Source organism: Bombina bombina, chromosome 9 (assembly GCF_027579735.1).
Source record: "Bombina bombina isolate aBomBom1 chromosome 9, aBomBom1.pri, whole genome shotgun sequence".
NCBI lineage: Eukaryota > Metazoa > Chordata > Amphibia > Anura > Bombinatoridae > Bombina > Bombina bombina.
The window spans coordinates 27,878,619-27,899,933 of NC_069507.1; the positions used below are offsets into that span (position 1 = coordinate 27,878,619).

The 21,315-nt window shown below is 47.2% G+C and overlaps 1 protein-coding gene across 1 annotated transcript; it reads right to left on the bottom strand.

Moving 5' to 3' along the window:
* Positions 1 to 1,028: 1,028 nt before the first annotated feature.
* On the bottom strand, positions 1,029 to 20,146 carry FUT11 (fucosyltransferase 11). Its single transcript, XM_053692002.1, has 3 exons — positions 19,055 to 20,146; positions 6,111 to 6,736; positions 1,029 to 4,286 (listed from the first exon to the last, which is right to left on the bottom strand). The coding sequence occupies exons 1-3, from the start codon at positions 20,072 to 20,074 to the stop codon at positions 4,139 to 4,141; spliced, it is 1,794 nt and encodes a 597-aa protein (XP_053547977.1). The 5' UTR covers positions 20,075 to 20,146; the 3' UTR covers positions 1,029 to 4,138.
* Between the last annotated feature and the right edge of the window lie 1,169 nt (positions 20,147 to 21,315).

Here is a 21,315-nt window from a genome sequence, read left to right on the forward strand (position 1 = left end):
TTCGTTAGATTAAAATTATATTTAACTTAGGGGGGTGTTAGTGTTAGGGTTAGACTTAGCTTTAGGGGTTAATACATTTATTAGAATAGCGGTGAGCTCAAGTCGGCAGATTAGGGGTTAATAATTGAAGTTAGGTGTCTGCGATGTTAGGGAGGGCAGATTAGGTGTTAATACTATTTATTATAGGGTTAGTGAGGCGGATTAGGGGTTAATAACTTTATAATAATAGCGGTGCGGTCCGCTCGGCAGATTAGGGGTTAATAAGTGTAGGCAGGTGGAGGCGACGTTGTGGGGGGCAGATTAGGGGTTAATAAATATAATATAGGGGTCGGCGATGTTAGGGCAGCAGATTAGGGGTACATAGGGATAATGTAAGTAGCGGCGGTTTACGGAGCGGCAGATTAGGGGTTAATAATAATATGTAGGTGTCAGCGATAGCGGGGGCGGCAGATTAGGGGTTAATAAGTGTAAGGTTAGGGGTGTTTAGACTCGGGGTACATGTTAGGGTGTTAGGTGCAGACGTAGGAAGTGTTTCCGCATAGCAAACAATGGGGCTGCGTTAGGAGCTGAACGCGGCTTTTTTGCAGGTGTTAGGTTTTTTTTCAGCTCAAACAGCCCCATTGTTTTCTATGGGGGAATCGTGCACGAGCACGTTTTTGAGGCTGGCCGCGTCCGTAAGCAACTCTGGTATCGAGAGTTGAAGCTGCGTTAAATATGCTCTACGCTCCTTTTTTGGAGCCTAACACAGCCTTTATGTGGACTCTCAATACCAGAGTTATTTTTATGGTGCGGCCAGAAAAAAGCCGGCGTTAGCTTTTCGGGTCGTTACCGACAAAACTCTAAATCTAGCCGCTAGTGTTTAATCTTGTTTGCAGGAGTTAAATATATAATTGTATTGTTAAATGTAACATATTAGAGCTTTTTCTTTTAAGGAGATTTAGTGTTAAGGAGACAAACTGAAATTCTACCATATAAAAAAAAAAAACACTTTTCAAATAAGTTACAAATATTTTTGCATAAAAAAAATGTTATGTTAAAGTGATTTATTTTGAACATAACAGGAAGTGCACATCTGTGTAAAACTGGTCATTAAAGGCTGATTGCTCATTGGTTGATAAGCACAACTCTTACTGTTTTATTGGTTGACAAGTGACAAGCATAAAACTATTCTCTTTTTTTTCAGGGCAGTAACATCTTCTGGTTTACAAAAAAAATGTAATACATTTTAAAGTGTTCTCTTTATGTGCAACAAATAAAGCAATACTGGAATATAACAAATAAAGCAATACTGGTATAGTCGTTTGTCTCCCTTCCTTGAGGCTACGGGTTCTAATCCACCCTATGCTGTGAGAGAGTTATTACTTTTGGGATTTCATTTTGAGAAATAAAATAAGTTTATCTAATAGCCCAAAAACAATTAACAATAGAAAACCTATGGTAGTATAGTGGTAGTGTCAATGGTTTACCAACTATGAAGTCCCCAGTTCGAATCCAGCCTGTTTTTTAGGGGCTAGTGCAAATTGTAATATATATATTTTCTAGTTTTAACGATTTTTCAGTAATTACTTAATAATTGTAAATTCATTCACACAGGCAAATGCAGATTGCTATATGACAACACAATTTATAGATTATTAATAATTTCTAAAAATAGGAGATCTCTATACGGTTATTTTATATAGTGTGTTTTCTACAGATGGTTATGTACTAATATTGAGTTCACGCTGATGAAGATACTGATCACTTGGCATTGTTTTAAGGTATAAGAAGGAAATAAGTCGGTTTATATATGAAACAAATGCTGATTGCAAACAAACAAAAATCGGACACTCTAGGGTTAATAACAAAAAACCCTTTAAATAGAGAGAGATAGCCGGAAACAGGTATCTTGACAAAGGCTCCCTGGAGAGCTGAAACGCGTAGAACCTGTTACCCGACACGAAGGAGGACACTCAGCTGATTTTTTTGGCGTCTTGCTCCAGCTCCCAGAACCGCTACACCACTTGTGATTAAAATCATCTATACAAGCAGGAAAAACGGTAGGAGCATATTGAAGGAGCTGAGGAAAACATCGTAAGTGTGCACACTTAAAATAGAGACTTTGTTTACAACTTAACAATCGTAATTGGATTGGTATAACTTTCAAATATAAGCGGCAGAAATAGAGACTCCACCCCCACAGCTGAATCATTGGGCTAGTGAGAGACACCGCTTGAGGCTTTTCTTGTTTCTGACATGTTGTAATGTTTTAATCTACACTGAAGATAACTTACAAACTTGAAGTGCAAAACAAGGACATTACCATTGTGGCTATCATAATATTAAGCAAAACCGACTTACACTTATAGACTCTGCTCTATCTTACAGTGATCGATGTATTGATGAAATAATCACCAACAATTTGTGCATCTAAAATTGTACATAATTCTATCGTTATATCAGAGTGATCCAGAGAGGTCTATTGCATTATGTTACCATTTTAAAGTTTTTTATTGATTGAAGCTAGTAATATTTTAAGCTTTTTTATAACACCGGTGTTACATTTAGAGATCATTTTTTCTTTTTATCATTTTTTATCATTTAGTATGTTACAAATAACCGCTTTTATATGCAAATATTAATAAATTGAAACCACTTTATTCATTATAGCAATTTGCATGTGCATTCATTCCATTTATAAAATTATACACACATTATTCTCACTACTGTATTTGGACTGACTTATAATCTATACTTAATCAAGGTATTTAACAGATCAACTATACAGTTAGACAGCCGTAGGCGCCACCTCCATACGTTGTTGTTTTTTTCCCTAATCCCAATCAACTGCACAAGTTGTGAGAAGTGCAGTTAGTGAGGTTGGCTAGTCTAACTTTAGCTTAAGTCTCAGTTCTCACAAATCTTGGTTACTTGTATGGAATGTTTATTTAACCAATATGAGGGGATTTGCAGTACAGGGGCTTGCTAAGCATTTTGTCGTCCACATTCAGATTCTGTATATCTTTATCATAGCTATCTGTTTACATGTTGCTGATGTTAAAGGGGCAGTAAACCTAGAAAATAATGTTATATAATTCTGCACATAGTTAGCGCCAAGCTTTGTAAAGCAAAGGGTTAGAGAGATATTTTACAACAAAAACAGAACGCGCTCCTGGCTCTACTGAGCGAATCCGTTTTCTTCTCCTAAGCGTATCGCTGGCATGCTGTCTAGTCACGGTGTGCCCGATCGCGCTATTAAACTCAATGTAGCTCGCTCCCGCTCTGGTAGACAACGTGCCACGATGCGATTAGGAGAAGAAAACAGACCCGCTCAGGAGCGGTGTTCTGTTTTCGTGGTAAAATATATATCTAACCCTTTGCTTTACAAAGCTGGCGCTAAGCTAATGTTATATAATTCTGCACTATGTGCAGAATTATATAACATTATTTTCTAGGTTTACTGCTCCTTTAAACTATTACTCCTACCCTATAAGCAAAACTAACACCATTCACTATAGCAATGCACTGAGCTCTCTTTGGCAACCAGCGGGTTAAACAAATAATAGGAAAATTGGCAATATGCCTCATAATAAATATATACTTCATATTTACATATCCCTTATCTGCTTCCAGTTCTGGCTAAATTGACCTGGTAACCAACCTTACAAAACAGTGCAAATTCTGTATAACACCATTTTGGTAAATTCTTCATCTGGTTAAAAACAATATTTTGGCAAATAAATAGGTTGTTTTGGTTTGAAACTGTATAAATGAGATCAGCAGTCTGCTCTCTGAACAATCCCTTGTAGTCATATGCAGAGTCACACATGCAGTTCCGGACAATAAAGTGTAACGTGTTTCTCTATGAGTAAAAGTATTTCAAGATGCTCAAACACTGCAGCTGTCTTGGGCTTTGCCTGTGAGGTGGGTGACACTGTTTGCAAAAATATCAACTCCTTCAATTTCTACTTCTCAAAAGAAATACAAAGGTTTTGTTTTTTTTAATAAAAATATCATTATAAATCACAGGCCACGTGTCTTTATAATGGCTTGTTTCCAATATAATCCTGAAGTTGGTGATCATACAGTTTTTTGGTTGAGTATTTAGAGGTAAAAATATAATTTACAGTCTTTAAAAACACATCTAGAAACGTTAAGGTCAGTGATGCATGTTTCGTCTTATATATATTTCGTGCATATAATCCCAAAATTTTTCCTGGCTGGTTTCATTTCGAAGAATCATAATAGTAAGGGCTTCTCCCTGATCTAAACTTTGCCAGAAATCTTGCAGCCACATCTGTTTCCAGCTGTAAAAACATAAATAAAAACGTTAGTAAAAGAAACAGCCATTTTTCACAGATGACGCGTCTGTATTATTTATTTCTATGGATAATAGATGGAGACTAGAAAGAATTTATAAATTAAATAATGTTTAGTTATGCGTAATGAAACTGTTTTGCAATGTACTTTCATTATTTATTTTGCTCCCTTTTCATGTAATTAAGCATTAAAAATTGAGACATTTCTAATTCCCAAAGCTTGAACTGCAACTGCTGACTTTTCAAAGCTAACTCTGCTACATATACGTCCCTAATTTGCTTAAGCTGATAACAACTGAAACCCAATGCACTTTATACTAACATTATGACAGTGGCTAGCCTTTTTGTCTCTGGACTAAAGCCCAGATTGGAATGAAATTAATTTGAACACATTCGTTTGTACAACACTCTAACATCTGTTTAATGTAATCGTATTTCTAATGCTTTCTTTAAATGTAATATTCAATTAGAATTCTGCAATATTCGAATTAGAAAAAATTGAATCAATATACTTGTAGTATTATTTATAATACTCTCTTTCCATATAATATTCAAATGATGCAATATTCAAATTAGAAAAATAATATATTTGTATCTATTTTGTATTCATTTACTAAATTCCCTACCACATGAACTATTGAAATACTGAATAGTATTTGTTAAAGTGAATGTCAAGTTAAACAGATTACATAAAGTGAAAAGATAGCAGTTAAAAAATGAATGAGAGTTTCATTCATGAAATCGTTAGGATATACTTATCTTCAGAGCTATTTCACTATAAACGCTACACGGATAACAGCTGAAGCTCCGTTCGCCATTTTCAGCATTTGATTGACAGATAACTCATCTACAATCAACTAATCGTTGTTTTCCCCCTGGGTAGTGACGTTTGTGCAAAGGGGCTGAACGCCCCGGGGGGAAACGACGATTAGTTGATTGCAGATGAGTCATCTGTCAATCAAATGCTGAAGATGGCGAACGGAGCTTCAGCTATTATCCGTTTAGCGTTTATAGTGAAATAGCTCTGAAGATAAGTATATCCTAATGATTTCATGAATGAAACACTCACTCATTTTTTAACCGTTATCTTTTCACTTTATTTAATCTGTTTAACTTGACATTTACTTTAAATCAAATGTTGCATTCGTAATTTCAAATGTGGATATTCAATCAAATTATGAACATTCAAAAATTAAAGTAACATTTGAAAACCGGAAATAACATTCAACTACTGAATGTTATGGATTTTCATTCTTATCAAAATTCGATTGCCCAAAACGAATGTCCACAGGACTATTCGTTATACCAAGCGAATTGCACTTTCAGCACATCTGCCCATCCAGAGTTGGCAGCTATGGAGAAGCCAGAAGATTGTCTTTATACATTTTCAATACAAACAAACAATAATACACAAATTACATTATGGGGCTTGATGATACATTTATAAAATAACTATTTTCCTGTTAGAAACACAGCCTATGGATGGTGAGGTCATGTAACTGTCATTCCTGACTAAGTCACAATAAACACTGCTTTTAACCTCTCTATGAGGACTAAACACAGTTACCTAGGGTCAGTTAGTTCTAACTACTGAGATCATGTGATGTTTGCTTTAGAATGTCCCTTTAAACTAAAAATGCACTCAGCCATAGTACTGTATGCAGCACAATAAAGTGTAAGCACTGTTAAATGGTAAATGTATTTAAATAAGGAACACTGTTTTTTGTGCTTTATTCAGCTCAGCTCTTGACCATGTACTCTACACTTTAGACAATGTGCACGATTTGTAAAACAATATTATTAATAACATACCTGTCGGTTTCTGGTAGCTCCTCCAGAGACCCCAGCCCAGGCACGGGCATTGGACAACCCATATGGCTATGCCCTGCTATCCTTGGTTCTGGGGCTGGAGTCTTCCTCCTTGTTTTCTTGTGTTCCTTCTCAGAAGCCACTCTGGCATTCTCCTTATCACAGACAAAGCACTCAAACCCATTGAGGTAGTTAGGTGACGTCATATCATTCACTCCCCATTCTCTCTTTTCCATATTGTCCAGCAGGAATTTGTTTGTGATCCCTCCAGGCTTTTTGTAGTCTAAATATTTCAGGTAGGCTTCATCATCTGCATCCAATGACAGAATAAAGTCCGCCAGATGTTTTGGAGAAGCAAAGTCATCGATCCTTATAATGGAAAGGTGGTTGGGCATCCAGTCCTGTACTGGTGGGGAACCGTGGTAAATAGGAATTGCCCCTAAATGCATTGGACGCCAGAGCTTCTCTGTCATATAATCATCACAGATGGCATTTTCCATGGCCAAGTGGAACTTATACCTGGCAGTAAACATCATAAACTCTGGATCTTCCGTTGTAGCTGTAGATGTATCCTCAAGTCTTTTACTTGGATGAGGGCGATTATTCAGACACTGGCCATATGAATCTATCTAGAATATAAATTACACGGTATATTCATTTGTAACATTTTTACCACCTCCTTATTTATTATTAATATCACAAACAAGTAATGTATTTAGTGTTTGTGCTGCATTAGGCCCTGGGAAATCACCTCCAACAACTTCACCTCATATTTGTCTCATAGACCTCCCACAAGCAGAGGCACATGGACAGGTCACACACACCCACTAGTCAGAGTTATTGACTTGTAATAAAAGAAATGAATAAGGAATCATGACATAGAGCCCCCCTCCATACCCAGTGCCCTAGGCCTAAACACACCCCTCCATACCCAGTGCCCTAGGCCTGAACACACCCCTCCATACCCAGTGCCCTAGGCCTAAACATACCCCTCATACCCAGTGCCCTAGGCCTAAACACACCCCTCCATACCCAGTGCCCTAGGTCTAAACACACCCCTCATACCCAGTGCCCTAGGCCTAAACCCACCCCTCCATACCCAGTGCCCTAGGTCTAAACCCACCCCTCCATACCCAGTACCCTAGGCCTAAACACACCCCTCCATACCCAGTGCCCTAGGCCTAAACACACCCCTCATACCCAGTGCCCTAGGCCTAAACACACCCCTCATACCCAGTGCCCTAGGCCTAAACACACCCCTCATACCCAGTGCCCTAGGCCTAAACACACCCCTCCATACCCAGTGCCCTAGGCCTAAACACACCCCTCCATACCCAGTGCCCTAGGCCTAAACACACATCACAGCATATATCCTGAACTCAGAACCTGCTACGATTTGTAAACATCAGTTATAAAAAGGGATATAAACAGTTTTTCTGTTCCTTTCACCAGGAAAAAAGAAAACAACTTTCCAGTTTCCTCCGTTAACAAACTGGCCTCTTTATCTTGGTCTCCAATGTTGTAACTTGGCTCCTTTAAGAAGAGCATACTGAGGTAGGCTAGAAGTGTGCATGTGTATTGAGCACTATAAGCAGCAGTTTTTAACAATCTTTAATGTATTGTAGATGGTGGGCTTTTCAAAACAGGGTCCTCCTCATGAATGAATTTGTTTAGTCTGTTTTATGAATCTGAATCCTTTTAACATGGAACATTAGCCTTGTACACCTCTCCTTACTTATGTACTCATCACTACATAATTTGTCAATATTATAAATAAATAATAATAATAATAATAATAATACAGTGCATGACACATGCACGCTCCTGAGGCTACTCCAGTATCCTCTCTTAAAAAATAGCTATGTTTTAACCAAGAGAAAGAGGTTAGTTTGAGAACAGAATTTAATTGGAAAGTTTATAAAACACTGAATCAGGAACGTTCTGACTTCCATATCCATTTAACAATTTGGGTGATGTGCAGTGATTGGTCCTAAAAGCCCACACTAGCTGTGCTCTTACTGGTCTACTGTACACACACAACCCATCTAATAGAATCCATCCTGCCCAATCTGTCATTTGGGGACCGGACAAGGTTTGCAGCCAGAAAACCTGTCCACCACAACGGTATCCACTCTCGCACAACCAACTGCGCTGCTCCTCCCCCTGCTCTCGCACAACACACTGCTCTGCTCCTCCCCCTGCTCTCGCACAACACACTGCTCTGCTCCTCCCCCTGCTCTCGCACAACTAACTGCTCTGCTCCTCCTCATGCTCTTGCACAACCAACTGCTCTGCTCCTCCCCTGCTCTCGCACAACCAACTGTGCTGCTCTCACCCTGCTCTCGCACAACCAACTGTGCTGCTCCTCCCCCTGCTCTCGCACAACCAACTGCGCTGCTCTCGCACAACCAACTGCGCTGCTCTCACCCTGCTCTCGCACAACCAACTGCGCTGCTCTCACCCTGCTCTCGCACAACCAACTGCGCTGCTCTTACCCTGCTCTCGCACAACCAACTGCGCTGCTGCTCCCCCTGCTCTCGCACAACCAACTGCGCTGTTGCTCCCTCTGCTCTCGCACAACCAACTGCTCTGCTCCTCCCCATGCTCTCGCACAACCAACTGCTCTGCTCCTCCCCATGCTCTCGCACAACCAACTGCTCCTCCCACACAACCAACTGTGCTGCTCCTCCCCCTGCTCTTACACAACCAGCTGCGCTTCCCCTCCCCTTGCTCTTGCACAACCAACTGCGCTGCTCCTCCCCCTGCTCTCGCACAACCAGCTGCGCTTCTCCTCCTCCTGCTCTCGCACAACCAACTGCTCTGCTCCTCCCCCTGCTCTCGCACAACCAACTGTGCTGCTCTCACCCTGCTCTCGCACAACCAACTGTGCTGCTCTTGCACAACCAACTGCGCTGCTCCTCCCCCTGCTCTCGCACAACCAACTGCGCTGCTCCTCCCCCTGCTCTCGCACAGCCAACTGCGCTGCTCCTCCCCCTGCTCTCGCACAGCCAACTGCGCTGCTCCTCCCCCTGCTCTCGCACAACCAACTGCGCTGCTCCTCCCCTGCTCTCGCACAACCAACTGCGCTGCTCCTCCCCCTGCTCTCGCACAAACTGCGCTGCTCCTCCCCTGCTCTCGCACAACCAACTGCGCTGCTCCTCCCCCTGCTCTCGCACAAACTGCGCTGCTCCTTCCCCTGCTCTCGCACAACCAACTGCGCTGCTCCTCCCCCTGCTCTAGCACAGCCAACTGCGCTGCTCCTCCCCCTGCTCTAGCACAGCCAACTGCTCTGCTCCTCCCCCTGCTCTAGCACAGCCAACTGCTCTGCTCCTCCCCCTGCTCTCGCACAACACACTGCTCTGCTCCTCCCCATGCTCTCGCACAACCAACTGCTCCTCCTACACAACCAACTGTGCTGCTCCTCCCCCTGCTCTTACACAACCAGCTGCGCTTCCCCTCCCCTTGCTCTCGCACAACCAACTGCGCTGCTCCTCCCCCTGCTCTCGCACAACCAGCTGCGCTTCTCCTCCTCCTGCTCTCGCACAACCAACTGCTCTGCTCCTCCCCCTGCTCTCGCACAACCAACTGTGCTGCTCTCACCCTGCTCTCGCACAACCAACTGTGCTGCTCTCGCACAACCAACTGCGCTGCTCCTCCCCCTGCTCTCGCACAAACTGCGCTGCTCCTTCCCCTGCTCTCGCACAACCAACTGCGCTGCTCCTCCCCCTGCTCTAGCACAGCCAACTGCGCTGCTCCTCCCCCTGCTCTAGCACAGCCAACTGCTCTGCTCCTCCCCCTGCTCTAGCACAGCCAACTGCTCTGCTCCTCCCCCTGCTCTCGCACAACACACTGCTCTGCTCCTCCCCATGCTCTCGCACAACCAACTGCTCCTCCTACACAACCAACTGTGCTGCTCCTCCCCCTGCTCTTACACAACCAGCTGCGCTTCCCCTCCCCTTGCTCTCGCACAACCAACTGCGCTGCTCCTCCCCCTGCTCTCGCACAACCAGCTGCGCTTCTCCTCCTCCTGCTCTCGCACAACCAACTGCTCTGCTCCTCCCCCTGCTCTCGCACAACCAACTGTGCTGCTCTCACCCTGCTCTCGCACAACCAACTGTGCTGCTCTCGCACAACCAACTGCGCTGCTCCTCCCCCTGCTCTCGCACAACCAACTGCGCTGCTCCTCCCCCTGCGCTGCTCCTCCCCCTGCTCTCAACCAACTGCGCTGCTCCTCCCCCTGCTCTCGCACAACCAACTGCGCTGCTCCTCTCCCTGCTCTTGCACAACAAACTGCGCTGCTCCTCCCCCTGCTCTCGCACAACAAACTGCGCTGCTCCTCCCCCTGCTCTCGCACAACAAACTGCGCTGCTCCTCCCCCTGCTCTCGCACAAACTGCGCTGCTCTTCCCCCTGCTCTCGCACAACCAACTGCGCTGCTCCTCCCCCTGCTCTCGCACAGCCAACTGCGCTGCTCCTCCCTTGCTCTTGCACAACCAACTGCGCTGCTCCTCCCCCTGCTCTCGCACAACCAACTGCGCTGCTCCTCCCCCTGCTCTCGCACAACCAACTGCGCTGCTCCTCCCCCTGCTCTCGCACAACCAACTGCGCTGCTCCTCCCCCTGCTCTCGCACAACCAACTGCGCTGCTCCTCCCCCTGCTCTCGCACAACCAACTGCGCTGCTCCTCCCCCTGCTCTCGCACAACCAACTGCTCTGCTCCTCCCCCTGCTCTCGCACAACCAACTGCGCTGCTCCTCCCCCTGCTCTCGGACAACCAACTGCGCTGCTCCTCCCCCTGCTCTCGGACAACCAACTGCGCTGCTCCTCCCCCTGCTCTCGCACAACCAACTGCGCTGCTCCTCCCCCTGCTCTCGCACAACCAACTGCGCTGCTCCTCCCCCTGCTCTCGCACAACCAACTGCGCTGCTCCTCCCCCTGCTCTCGCACAACCAACTGCGCTGCTCCTCCCCCTGCTCTCGCACAACCAACTGCGCTGCTCCTCCCCCTGCTCTCGCACAACCAACTGCGCTGCTCCTCCCCCTGCTCTCGCACAACCAACTGCGCTGCTCCTCCCCCTGCTCTCGCACAACCAACTGCGCTGCTCCTCCCCCTGCTCTCGCACAACCAACTGCGCTGCTCCTCCCCCTGCTCTCGCACAACCAACTGCGCTGCTCCTCCCCCTGCTCTCGCACAACCAACTGCGCTGCTCCTCCCCCTGCTCTCGCACAACCAACTGCGCTGCTCCTCCCCCTGCTCTCGCACAACCAACTGCGCTGCTCCTCCCCCTGCTCTCGCACAACCAACTGCGCTGCTCCTCCCCCTGCTCTCGCACAACCAACTGCGCTGCTCCTCCCCCTGCTCTCGCACAACCAACTGCGCTGCTCCTCCCCCTGCTCTCGCACAACCAACTGCGCTGCTCCTCCCCCTGCTCTCGCACAACCAACTGCGCTGCTCCTCCCCCTGCTCTCGCACAACCAACTGCGCTGCTCCTCCCCCTGCTCTCGCACAACCAACTGCGCTGCTCCTCCCCCTGCTCTCGCACAACCAACTGCGTTGCTCCTCCCCCTGCTCTCGCACAACCAACTGCGCTGCTCCTCCCCCTGCTCTCGCACAACTAACTGCGCTGCTCCTCCCCCTGCTGTCACACAACCAACTGCACTGCTCCTCCCCCACTCTCGCACAACCAATTGCACGGCTCCTCCCCCTGCTCTCACAAAACCAACTGTGCTGTTGCTCCCCCTGCTCTCGCACAACCAACTGCGCTTCTCCTCCCCCTGCTCTCACACAACCAGCAGAGCTTGCCAATCACCCTGGACAAGTCAGTCTGAGGTGGCAAATGGCTTCAGGAGCAGGCTGCTGATTCTTAGGGATCGATTTATGAAGCTGCGGCGGACAGGGGTGCACATACGCTGAATTTTGCTGCTGGAATTCAGCATTGTACAAGAACGCAATTTTGCGCTCTTGTGCAACGGCACCTTCTGCTCACGCACAGCCAATCATGCATGGGCAGGAGCTGTCAATCTCCACGGTCGGAAGAGACTGGGGAGATTGAAATTTGCCAACGAAGAGGTGGCAAAGAGGTTAGGAAAGCAGTGGTCTCTTGTGTAAATACGGATTGCAGGTTCTCTTGTGGGAATCTGCAGTCGTAGGGGCTCGAAGGCTGGCGAAAGCCTTTGATAAATCGACCCCATAGCATGAATGTACAGGATGGAGTGAAAAGCCTGCACATCACAGTTTGCAGATTTATAAAATAAGTAGCAGAGCTCACTAGCAGATCAGCAGAATTCACTAGGAAAGTAGCAGAGCTCATTGGCAGAACTCAGTTCCAAAGCAACAGAGCTCACCAGCAGGGCGGCAGAGCTCACTAGCAGAGCAGCAGAATTCACTAGCAGGGCGGCAGAGCTCACTAGCAGGGCGGCAGAACTCACTAGCAGGGCGGAAGAACTCATTAGCAGAGCATCCAGAGCTCACTAGCAGAGCATCCAGAGCTCACTAGCAGAGCATCCAGAGCTCACTAGCAGAGAAACCAGAGCTCACTAGCAGAGAAACCAGAGCTCACTAGCAGAGCAGAAGAATTCACTAGCAGAGCAACAGGGCTCACTAGCAGGGCAGCAGAGCTCACTAGCAAGGAAGAGCTCACTAGCAGGGCAGCAGAGCTCACTAGCAGGGCAGCAGAGCTCACTAGCAGGGCAGCAGAGCTCACTAGCAGGGCAGCAGAGCTCACTAGCAGAGCGGCAGATTTCACTAACAGAGCTCACTAGCAGAACTCAGTTCCAGAGAAGCAGGGCTCACTAGCAGAATTCAGTTCCAGAGAAGCCGGGCTCACTAGCAGAGCTCACTAGCAGAACTCAGTTCCAGAGCAGCAGAGCTCACTAGCAGAGCAGCAGGGCTCACTGACAGAACTCAGTTCCAGAGCAGCAGAGCTCGGTTCCAGAGCAGTAGAGCTCACTAGCAAAACTCAGTTCCGGAGCAGTAGAGCTCACTAGCAGAACTCAGTTCCGGAGCAGTAGAGCTCACTAGCAGAACTCAGTTCCGGAGCAGTAGAGCTCACTAGCAGAACTCAGTTCCGGAGCAGTAGAGCTCACTAGCAGAACTCAGTTCCGGAGCAGTAGAGCTCACTAGCAGAACTCAGTTCCGGAGAAGTAGAGCTCACTAGCAGAACTCAGTTCCGGAGCAGTAGAGCTCACTAGCAGAACTCAGTTCCGGAGCAGTAGAGCTCACTAGCAGAACTCAGTTCCGGAGCAGTAGAGCTCACTAGCAGAACTCAGTTCCGGAGCAGTAGAGCTCACTAGCAGAACTCAGTTCCGGAGCAGTAGAGCTCACTAGCAGAACTCAGTTCCGGAGCAGTAGAGCTCACTAGCAGAACTCAGTTCCGGAGCAGTAGAGCTCACTAACAGAACTCAGTTCCGGAGCAGTAGAGCTCACTAGCAGAATTCAGTTCCGGAGCAGTAGAGCTCACTAGCAGAACTCAGTTCCAAAGCAACAGAGCTCACCAGCAGGGCGGCAGAGCTCACTAGCAGGGCGGCAGAGCTCACTAGCAGGGCGGCAGAACTCACTAGCAGGGCGGAAGAACTCACTAGCAGAGCATCCAGAGCTCACTAGCAGAGCATCCAGAGCTCACTAGCAGAGCATCCAGAGCTCACTAGCAGAGCATCCAGAGCTCACTAGCAGAGCATCCAGAGCTCACTAGCAGAGCATCCAGAGCTCACTAGCAGAGCATCCAGAGCTCACTAGCAGAGCAACCAGAGCTCACTAGCAGAGCAACCAGAGCTCACTAGCAGAGAAACCAGAGCTCACTAGAAGAGAAACCAGAGCTCACTAGCAGAGCAGCAGAATTCACTAGCAGAGCAACAGGGCTCACTAGCAGAGTGGCAGCGCTCACTAGCAGGGCAGCAGAGCTCACTAGCAAGGAAGAGCTCACTACCAGGGCAGCAGAGCTCACTAGCAGGGCAGCAGAGCTCACTAGCAGGGCAGCAGAGCTCACTAACAGAGCGGCAGAATTCACTAACAGAGCTCACTAGCAGAACTCAATTCCAGAGAAGCAGGGCTCACTAGCAGAACTCAGTTCCAGAGAAGCCGGGCTCACTAGCAGAGCTCACTAGCAGAACTCAGTTCCAGAGCAGCAGAGCTCACTAGCAGAGCAGCAGGGCTCACTGACAGAACTCAGTTCCAGAGCAGCAGAGCTCGGTTCCAGAGCAGTAGAGCTCACTAGCAGAACTCAGTTCCGGAGCAGTAGAGCTCACTAGCAGAACTCAGTTCCGGAGCAGTAGAGCTCACTAGCAGAACTCAGTTCCGGAGCAGTAGAGCTCACTAGCAGAACTCAGTTCCGGAGCAGTAGAGCTCACTAGCAGAACTCAGTTCCAAAGCAACAGAGCTCACCAGCAGGGCGGCAGAGCTCACTAGCAGAGCAGCAGAATTCACTAGCAGGGCGGCAGAGCTCACTAGCAGGGCAGCAGAACTCACTAGCAGGGCGGAAGAACTCACTAGCAGGGCGGAAGAACTCACTAGCAGGGCGGAAGAAATCATTAGCAGAGCATCCAGAGCTCACTAGCAGAGCATCCAGAGCTCACTAGCAGAGCATCCAGAGCTCACTAGCAGAGCATCCAAAGCTCACTAGCAGAGCATCCAGAGCTCACTAGCAGAGCATCCAGAGCTCACTAGCAGAGCATCCAGAGCTCACTAGCAGAGCAACCAGAGCTCACTAGCAGAGAAACCAGAGCTCACTAGCAGAGAAACCAGAGCTCACTAGCAGAGAAACCAGAGGTCACTAGCAGAGCAGCAGAATTCACTAGCAGAGCAACAGGGCTCACTAGCAGAGTGGCAGCGCTCACTAGCATGGCAACAGAGCTCACTAGCAAGGAAGAGCTCACTAGCAGGGCAGCAGAGCTCACTAGCAGGGCAGCAGAGCTCACTAGCAGAGCGGCAGAGCTCACTAACAGAGCTCACTAGCAGAACTCAGTTCCAGAGAAGCAGGGCTCACTAGCAGAACTCAGTTCCAGAGAAGCCGGGCTCACTAGCAGAACTCAGTTCCAGAGAAGCCGGGCTCACTAGCAGAGCTCACTAGCAGAACTCAGTTCCAGAGCAGCAGAGCTCACTAGCAGAGCAGCAGGGCTCACTGACAGAACTCAGTTCCAGAGCAGCAGAGCTCGGTTCCAGAGCAGTAGAGCTCACTAGCAGAACTCAGTTCCGGAGCAGTAGAGCTCACTAGCAGAACTCAGTTCCGGAGCAGTAGAGCTCACTAGCAGAACTCAGTTCCGGAGCAGTAGAGCTCACTAGCAGAACTCAGTTCCGGAGCAGTAGAGCTCACTAGCAGAACTCAGTTCCGGAGCAGTAGAGCTCACTAGCAGAACTCAGTTCCGGAGCAGTAGAGCTCACTAGCAGAACTCAGTTCCGGAGCAGTAGAGCTCACTAGCAGAACTCAGTTCCGGAGCAGTAGAGCTCACTAGCAGAACTCAGTTCCGGAGCAGTAGAGCTCACTAGCAGAACTCAGTTCCGGAGCAGTAGAGCTCACTAGCAGAACTCAGTTCCGGAGCAGTAGAGCTCACTAGCAGAACTCAGTTCCGGAGCAGTAGAGCTCACTAGCAGAACTCAGTTCCGGAGCAGTAGAGCTCACTAGCAGAACTCAGTTCCGGAGCAGTAGAGCTCACTAACAGAACTCAGTTCCGGAGCAGTAGAGCTCACTAGCAGAACTCAGTTCCGGAGCAGTAGAGCTCACTAGCAGAACTCAGTTCCGGAGCAGTAGAGCTCACTAGCAGAACTCAGTTCCAAAGCAACAGAGCTCACCAGCAGGGCGGCAGAGCTCACTAGCAGGGCGGCAGAGCTCACTAGCAGGGCGGCAGAGCTCACTAGCAGGGCGGCAGAACTCACTAGCAGGGCGGAAGAACTCACTAGCAGAGCATCCAGAGCTCACTAGCAGAGCATCCAGAGCTCACTAGCAGAGCATCCAGAGCTCACTAGCAGAGCATCCAGAGCTCACTAGCAGAGCATCCAGAGCTCACTAGCAGAGCATCCAGAGCTCACTAGCAGAGCATCCAGAGCTCACTAGCAGAGCATCCAGAGCTCACTAGCAGAGCATCCAGAGCTCACTAGCAGAGCATCCAGAGCTCACTAGCAGAGCAACCAGAGCTCACTAGCAGAGCAACCAGAGCTCACTAGCAGAGAAACCAGAGCTCACTAGCAGAGAAACCAGAGCTCACTAGCAGAGCAGCAGAATTCACTAGCAGAGCAACAGGGCTCACTAGCAGAGTGGCAGCGCTCACTAGCAGGGCAGCAGAGCTCACTAGCAAGGAAGAGCTCACTACCAGGGCAGCAGAGCTCACTAGCAGGGCAGCAGAGCTCACTAACAGAGCGGCAGAATTCACTAACAGAGCTCACTAGCAGAACTCAATTCCAGAGAAGCAGGGCTCACTAGCAGAACTCAGTTCCAGAGAAGCCGGGCTCACTAGCAGAGCTCACTAGCAGAACTCAGTTCCAGAGCAGCAGAGCTCACTAGCAGAGCAGCAGGGCTCACTGACAGAACTCAGTTCCAGAGCAGCAGAGCTCGGTTCCAGAGCAGTAGAGCTCACTAGCAGAACTCAGTTCCGGAGCAGTAGAGCTCACTAGCAGAACTCAGTTCCGGAGCAGTAGAGCTCACTAGCAGAACTCAGTTCCGGAGCAGTAGAGCTCACTAGCAGAACTCAGTTCCGGAGCAGTAGAGCTCACTAGCAGAACTCAGTTCCGGAGCAGTAGAGCTCACTAGCAGAACTCAGTTCCGGAGCAGTAGAGCTCACTAGCAGAACTCAGTTCCGGAGCAGTAGAGCTCACTAGCAGAACTCAGTTCCGGAGCAGTAGAGCTCACTAGCAGAACTCAGTTCCGGAGCAGTAGAGCTCACTAGCAGAACTCAGTTCCGGAGCAGTAGAGCTCACTAGCAGAACTCAGTTCCGGAGCAGTAGAGCTCACTAGCAGAACTCAGTTCCGGAGCAGTAGAGCTCACTAGCAGAACTCAGTTCCGGAGCAGTAGAGCTCACTAGCAGAACTCAGTTCCGGAGCAGTAGAGCTCACTAGCAGAACTCAGTTCCGGAGCAGTAGAGCTCACTAGCAGAACTCAGTTCCAAAGCAACAGAGCTCACCAGCAGGGCGGCAGAGCTCACTAGCAGAGCAGCAGAATTCACTAGCAGGGCGGCAGAGCTCACTAGCAGAGCGGCAGAACTCACTAGCAGGGCGGAAGAACTCACTAGCAGGGCGGAAGAAATCATTAGCAGAGCATCCAGAGCTCACTAGCAGAGCATCCAGAGCTCACTAGCAGAGCATCCAAAGCTCACTAGCAGAGCATCCAAAGCTCACTAGCAGAGCATCCAGAGCTCACTAGCAGAGCATCCAGAGCTCACTAGCAGAGCATCCAGAGCTCACTAGCAGAGCAACCAGAGCTCACTAGCAGAGAAACCAGAGCTCACTAGCAGAGAAACCAGAGCTCACTAGCAGAGAAACCAGAGGTCACTAGCAGAGCAGCAGAATTCACTAGCAGAGCAACAGGGCTCACTAGCAGAGTGGCAGCGCTCACTAGCATGGCAACAGAGCTCACTAGCAAGGAAGAGCTCACTAGCAGGGCAGCAGAGCTCACTAGCAGGGCAGCAGAGCTCACTAGCAGAGCGGCAGAGCTCACTAACAGAGCTCACTAGCAGAACTCAGTTCCAGAGAAGCAGGGCTCACTAGCAGAACTCAGTTCCAGAGAAGCCGGGCTCACTAGCAGAACTCAGTTCCAGAGAAGCCGGGCTCACTAGCAGAGCTCACTAGCAGAACTCAGTTCCAGAGCAGCAGAGCTCACTAGCAGAGCAGCAGGGCTCACTGACAGAACTCAGTTCCAGAGCAGCAGAGCTCGGTTCCAGAGCAGTAGAGCTCACTAGCAGAACTCAGTTCCGGAGCAGTAGAGCTCACTAGCAGAACTCAGTTCCGGAGCAGTAGAGCTCACTAGCAGAACTCAGTTCCGGAGCAGTAGAGCTCACTAGCAGAACTCAGTTCCGGAGCAGTAGAGCTCACTAGCAGAACTCAGTTCCGGAGCAGTAGAGCTCACTAGCAGAGCAGCAGAGCTTACTCTTGTGTGTATCTATGGCTCAGGCAGTGCAGAATTTGATTGGCTGTACTGCCCACATGTTGTTTTCTTACACAAATAAAGTAACTACAGGGGATGGCAGACAGCTGTGTAAACAACTGGGGGTGGGGTGGAAAATACAGGTAAAAAGTTTTTTTTTTATTAGATACAACGATGTATTGAAAGCAGAGGTTACCCTGAGAATCAATAGTAAGTAAATACATTTTATGTAAATATTAGTTCTTCAAATATTTATCTAAGTGTAAAGTATAAGTTTCCATAAAGTAATAGATGCCGCCATATTGTAAGACGGATTTGCGTAGCTTTAAAACTCAGTTATCTACAGGCCAGGTAAAGGGATAGAAAGGTCAAAATTGAAATGTGAATAGATGCATTTCAATATGAAATAGAAGCATTTTTGCAATATACTTCCATTAGCAAAAATGCTTCTAGTAAAAGTTATTACGGTTATTCTGTAGCATACGTACATATGCTGTGAGGGACTGTGCACCGGTATTCAAACAATGTGTCTGATCAGAGCTACTGATCAGTTCTCCTGCACTCTAACAGAAATTCTAAAGTCCTAGTCTGTTGGGGGACCAAGTGAAATGTTGTTTGAAACACTGGCATCAGCCTCATATCAGACTGTTTTGTACAAAATGTGTAGGAGCTATGACACTGGCTTTTAAAGGATAATGGCATTGGTTATAAATGCACCCAGAAGACTTTTTCAAATTGTTGCCTCTCTAGAGAGTGTTGTTACTTTATACATACCATAGTAGTACCAGCAGTTGTCAGACAGTTAAGTTAGTTTATAAAACAGAAACACATTTATATTTACATAATGCATTAGTACAACTGTATAACACACATGGGTTTACCTGGATATATTTCATTAACTCTTTAACATATCTGTCTCTGTCTGATGGGACATCACAGTGGGATTGCATGTACAAAACTGGGGCATAGCCATTCTTGCGCCATCTGTTTTTTTCCTCCATAGTTATTGCAGGATTCTGCAAGTAGCCAATGGTTGGCAACCACTGCAGGGTCAGGGGGTAATCAGACTCCCTTCTGAAGGTAGCAGTGTAATTAAAGAGTCGAATCCCTGGCAGATGTGAGAGGACATAGTTATTCATTGGGGATTCCTCATGAAACAGTGCCCAGGTCTGGTGGGGCAGCCGTGGCAGAGGGGCTTCGTAGGCCCTGAAGTCTGTCCCATAGAAGATAATAGACTTAGTCCTTTTGTGCAGCTTTACTTGTTTGTTCTTCGTGACCAAGCAGGAGCTTGCAGGGCAATCTATCCGCTCTGTCTCCCCAGGGAAGTGAGGGAAAAGGTTCTCACTCCACCACAGCAGGATTGGCAGTTCTTTGTTACTTCTGCTGTCATTGTTCCCAGGACCCCTGTAAGAGTCAGCAAGCAGGGTCCCCAGCTCAGCTGCAGAGAAGGTACTGGAGGGCTGGAATGAGGAGGACTCCCAGTGCTCAGTCATTGGCATGTGGTTAGTTTCCTGGTGCCCATCTGACCAGCCCTCCTCCTCTCCATCTGTGATTAAATCCCCCTTATAGAGCACATGACTGGAATCATCCTGTCTGTGAGCAGCAGTGACAGAACACAACAAACACAAGCTGTAAAGTGCAACAAAGTATCTAAACAAATGGCATGTGCCACAATGTCTCCAGTCACAGACACTAGATAAATAAGATAACTCTCCCCTCCCCACATCATCCCCGGTACTGGAGAGCTGGGGGCAGCTACCCTGAGGTCTGGATACATGATCCCTGGTCTTTGTTTGTGCAGTGCCCTGCAGCCTGTCTACCTGAGTATCCATCCTATAAAACTGGCATGCATGGTGCCCTGCCTTACCACCACTCCGGGTACCTCCAGCCCTGCGCCCCATGCCAGTTCCCTGCTACAGTTACAGGCGGATGAGCTGGGTAACTGCTGGATGGGACATGCTGGCTCCTGGCTCAGCCTCCTGCCTGTGTGGCTGTATAGGAGGAGATTCATCACTCTTGCACCCCTCCTCCTGCAGGAAACAAACTTTATTAGCAAAGAACAGGCACAATTTACAGGAAGAAAACTGAATCCCCCAGACCAAGCCAGTGATTTATAGAAATAACACTTTGTATTTAGATAAAAGGATAAAATATTGTGATAGTGATACAAATATTATTTATTAAGCAGTGCTTTATTTTTATAAACATGTTTGCCAGTAGTGTAACAATCATGTACAATAAAGGAGATAGACTCACTGCTTGCTCTCACAAATCTTTTTGCCTATGTGCAGGAAATATTGTCTATTTAGTGAATATGGATGTCTGTTATCTACATTTCTTTCTATAAATTGTGACAATTTACAATCTTTAGCAGACAGATGGGAAAGACTTTTAGATCAATAGAATATAAAATCTTGTAGTTTGATTTGTTAGGGTTACTAAATGCACTTCTGTGTCTTCCGTTAAAAAGTTAATAGTAACACTCAATGCTAAAAAAAAAAAAAAAAACACATTTATTATTTATCTATCTATCTATCTATCTATCTGTCTATCTCAGTGTTTCTTAAAGGGACATTAAACACTTTGAGATGCTAATATAAAATGATAAATTGTATATAATAAAACAACTCTGCAATATACTTTCATTATTTATTTTGTCCTCTTTGCCTGTAATTCCATTCTGAAATTGTGAGCTTTTCAGTTCCTGTTAGAAATGGAAGTGCAGAACACTGTTAAATCCAGCACAACCATTGGCTGCACACTCTAGTGACCTATTTATAACTGACCCTAATTGGCCACAGCAGAGAAGGTAACACAAGTTACAACATGGCAGCTCCCAGTGTTTTATAGACACTAAAACTTTACACTTATTTTGTCACTTTTTAAACAATTAATGAAACTTTAAAAAATACATCTACATGTTAGTCATGGACTAATCTTTTCTTTGAATGCATCATTCTATCTAGCATGTATTTAGTGTTTAATGTCCCTTTAATGCCAAGTCTTCAGGGCACACTAACAGGGTAGAATTTCAGGATTACCTTGGGTGAGTGCAGGTTAATTACCATGGTTACTAATCAGCTAATTATTTCACCTTAGGTCTAGATTAGATATCCTGAACATCTGGCTTGTTAGTGTGCTC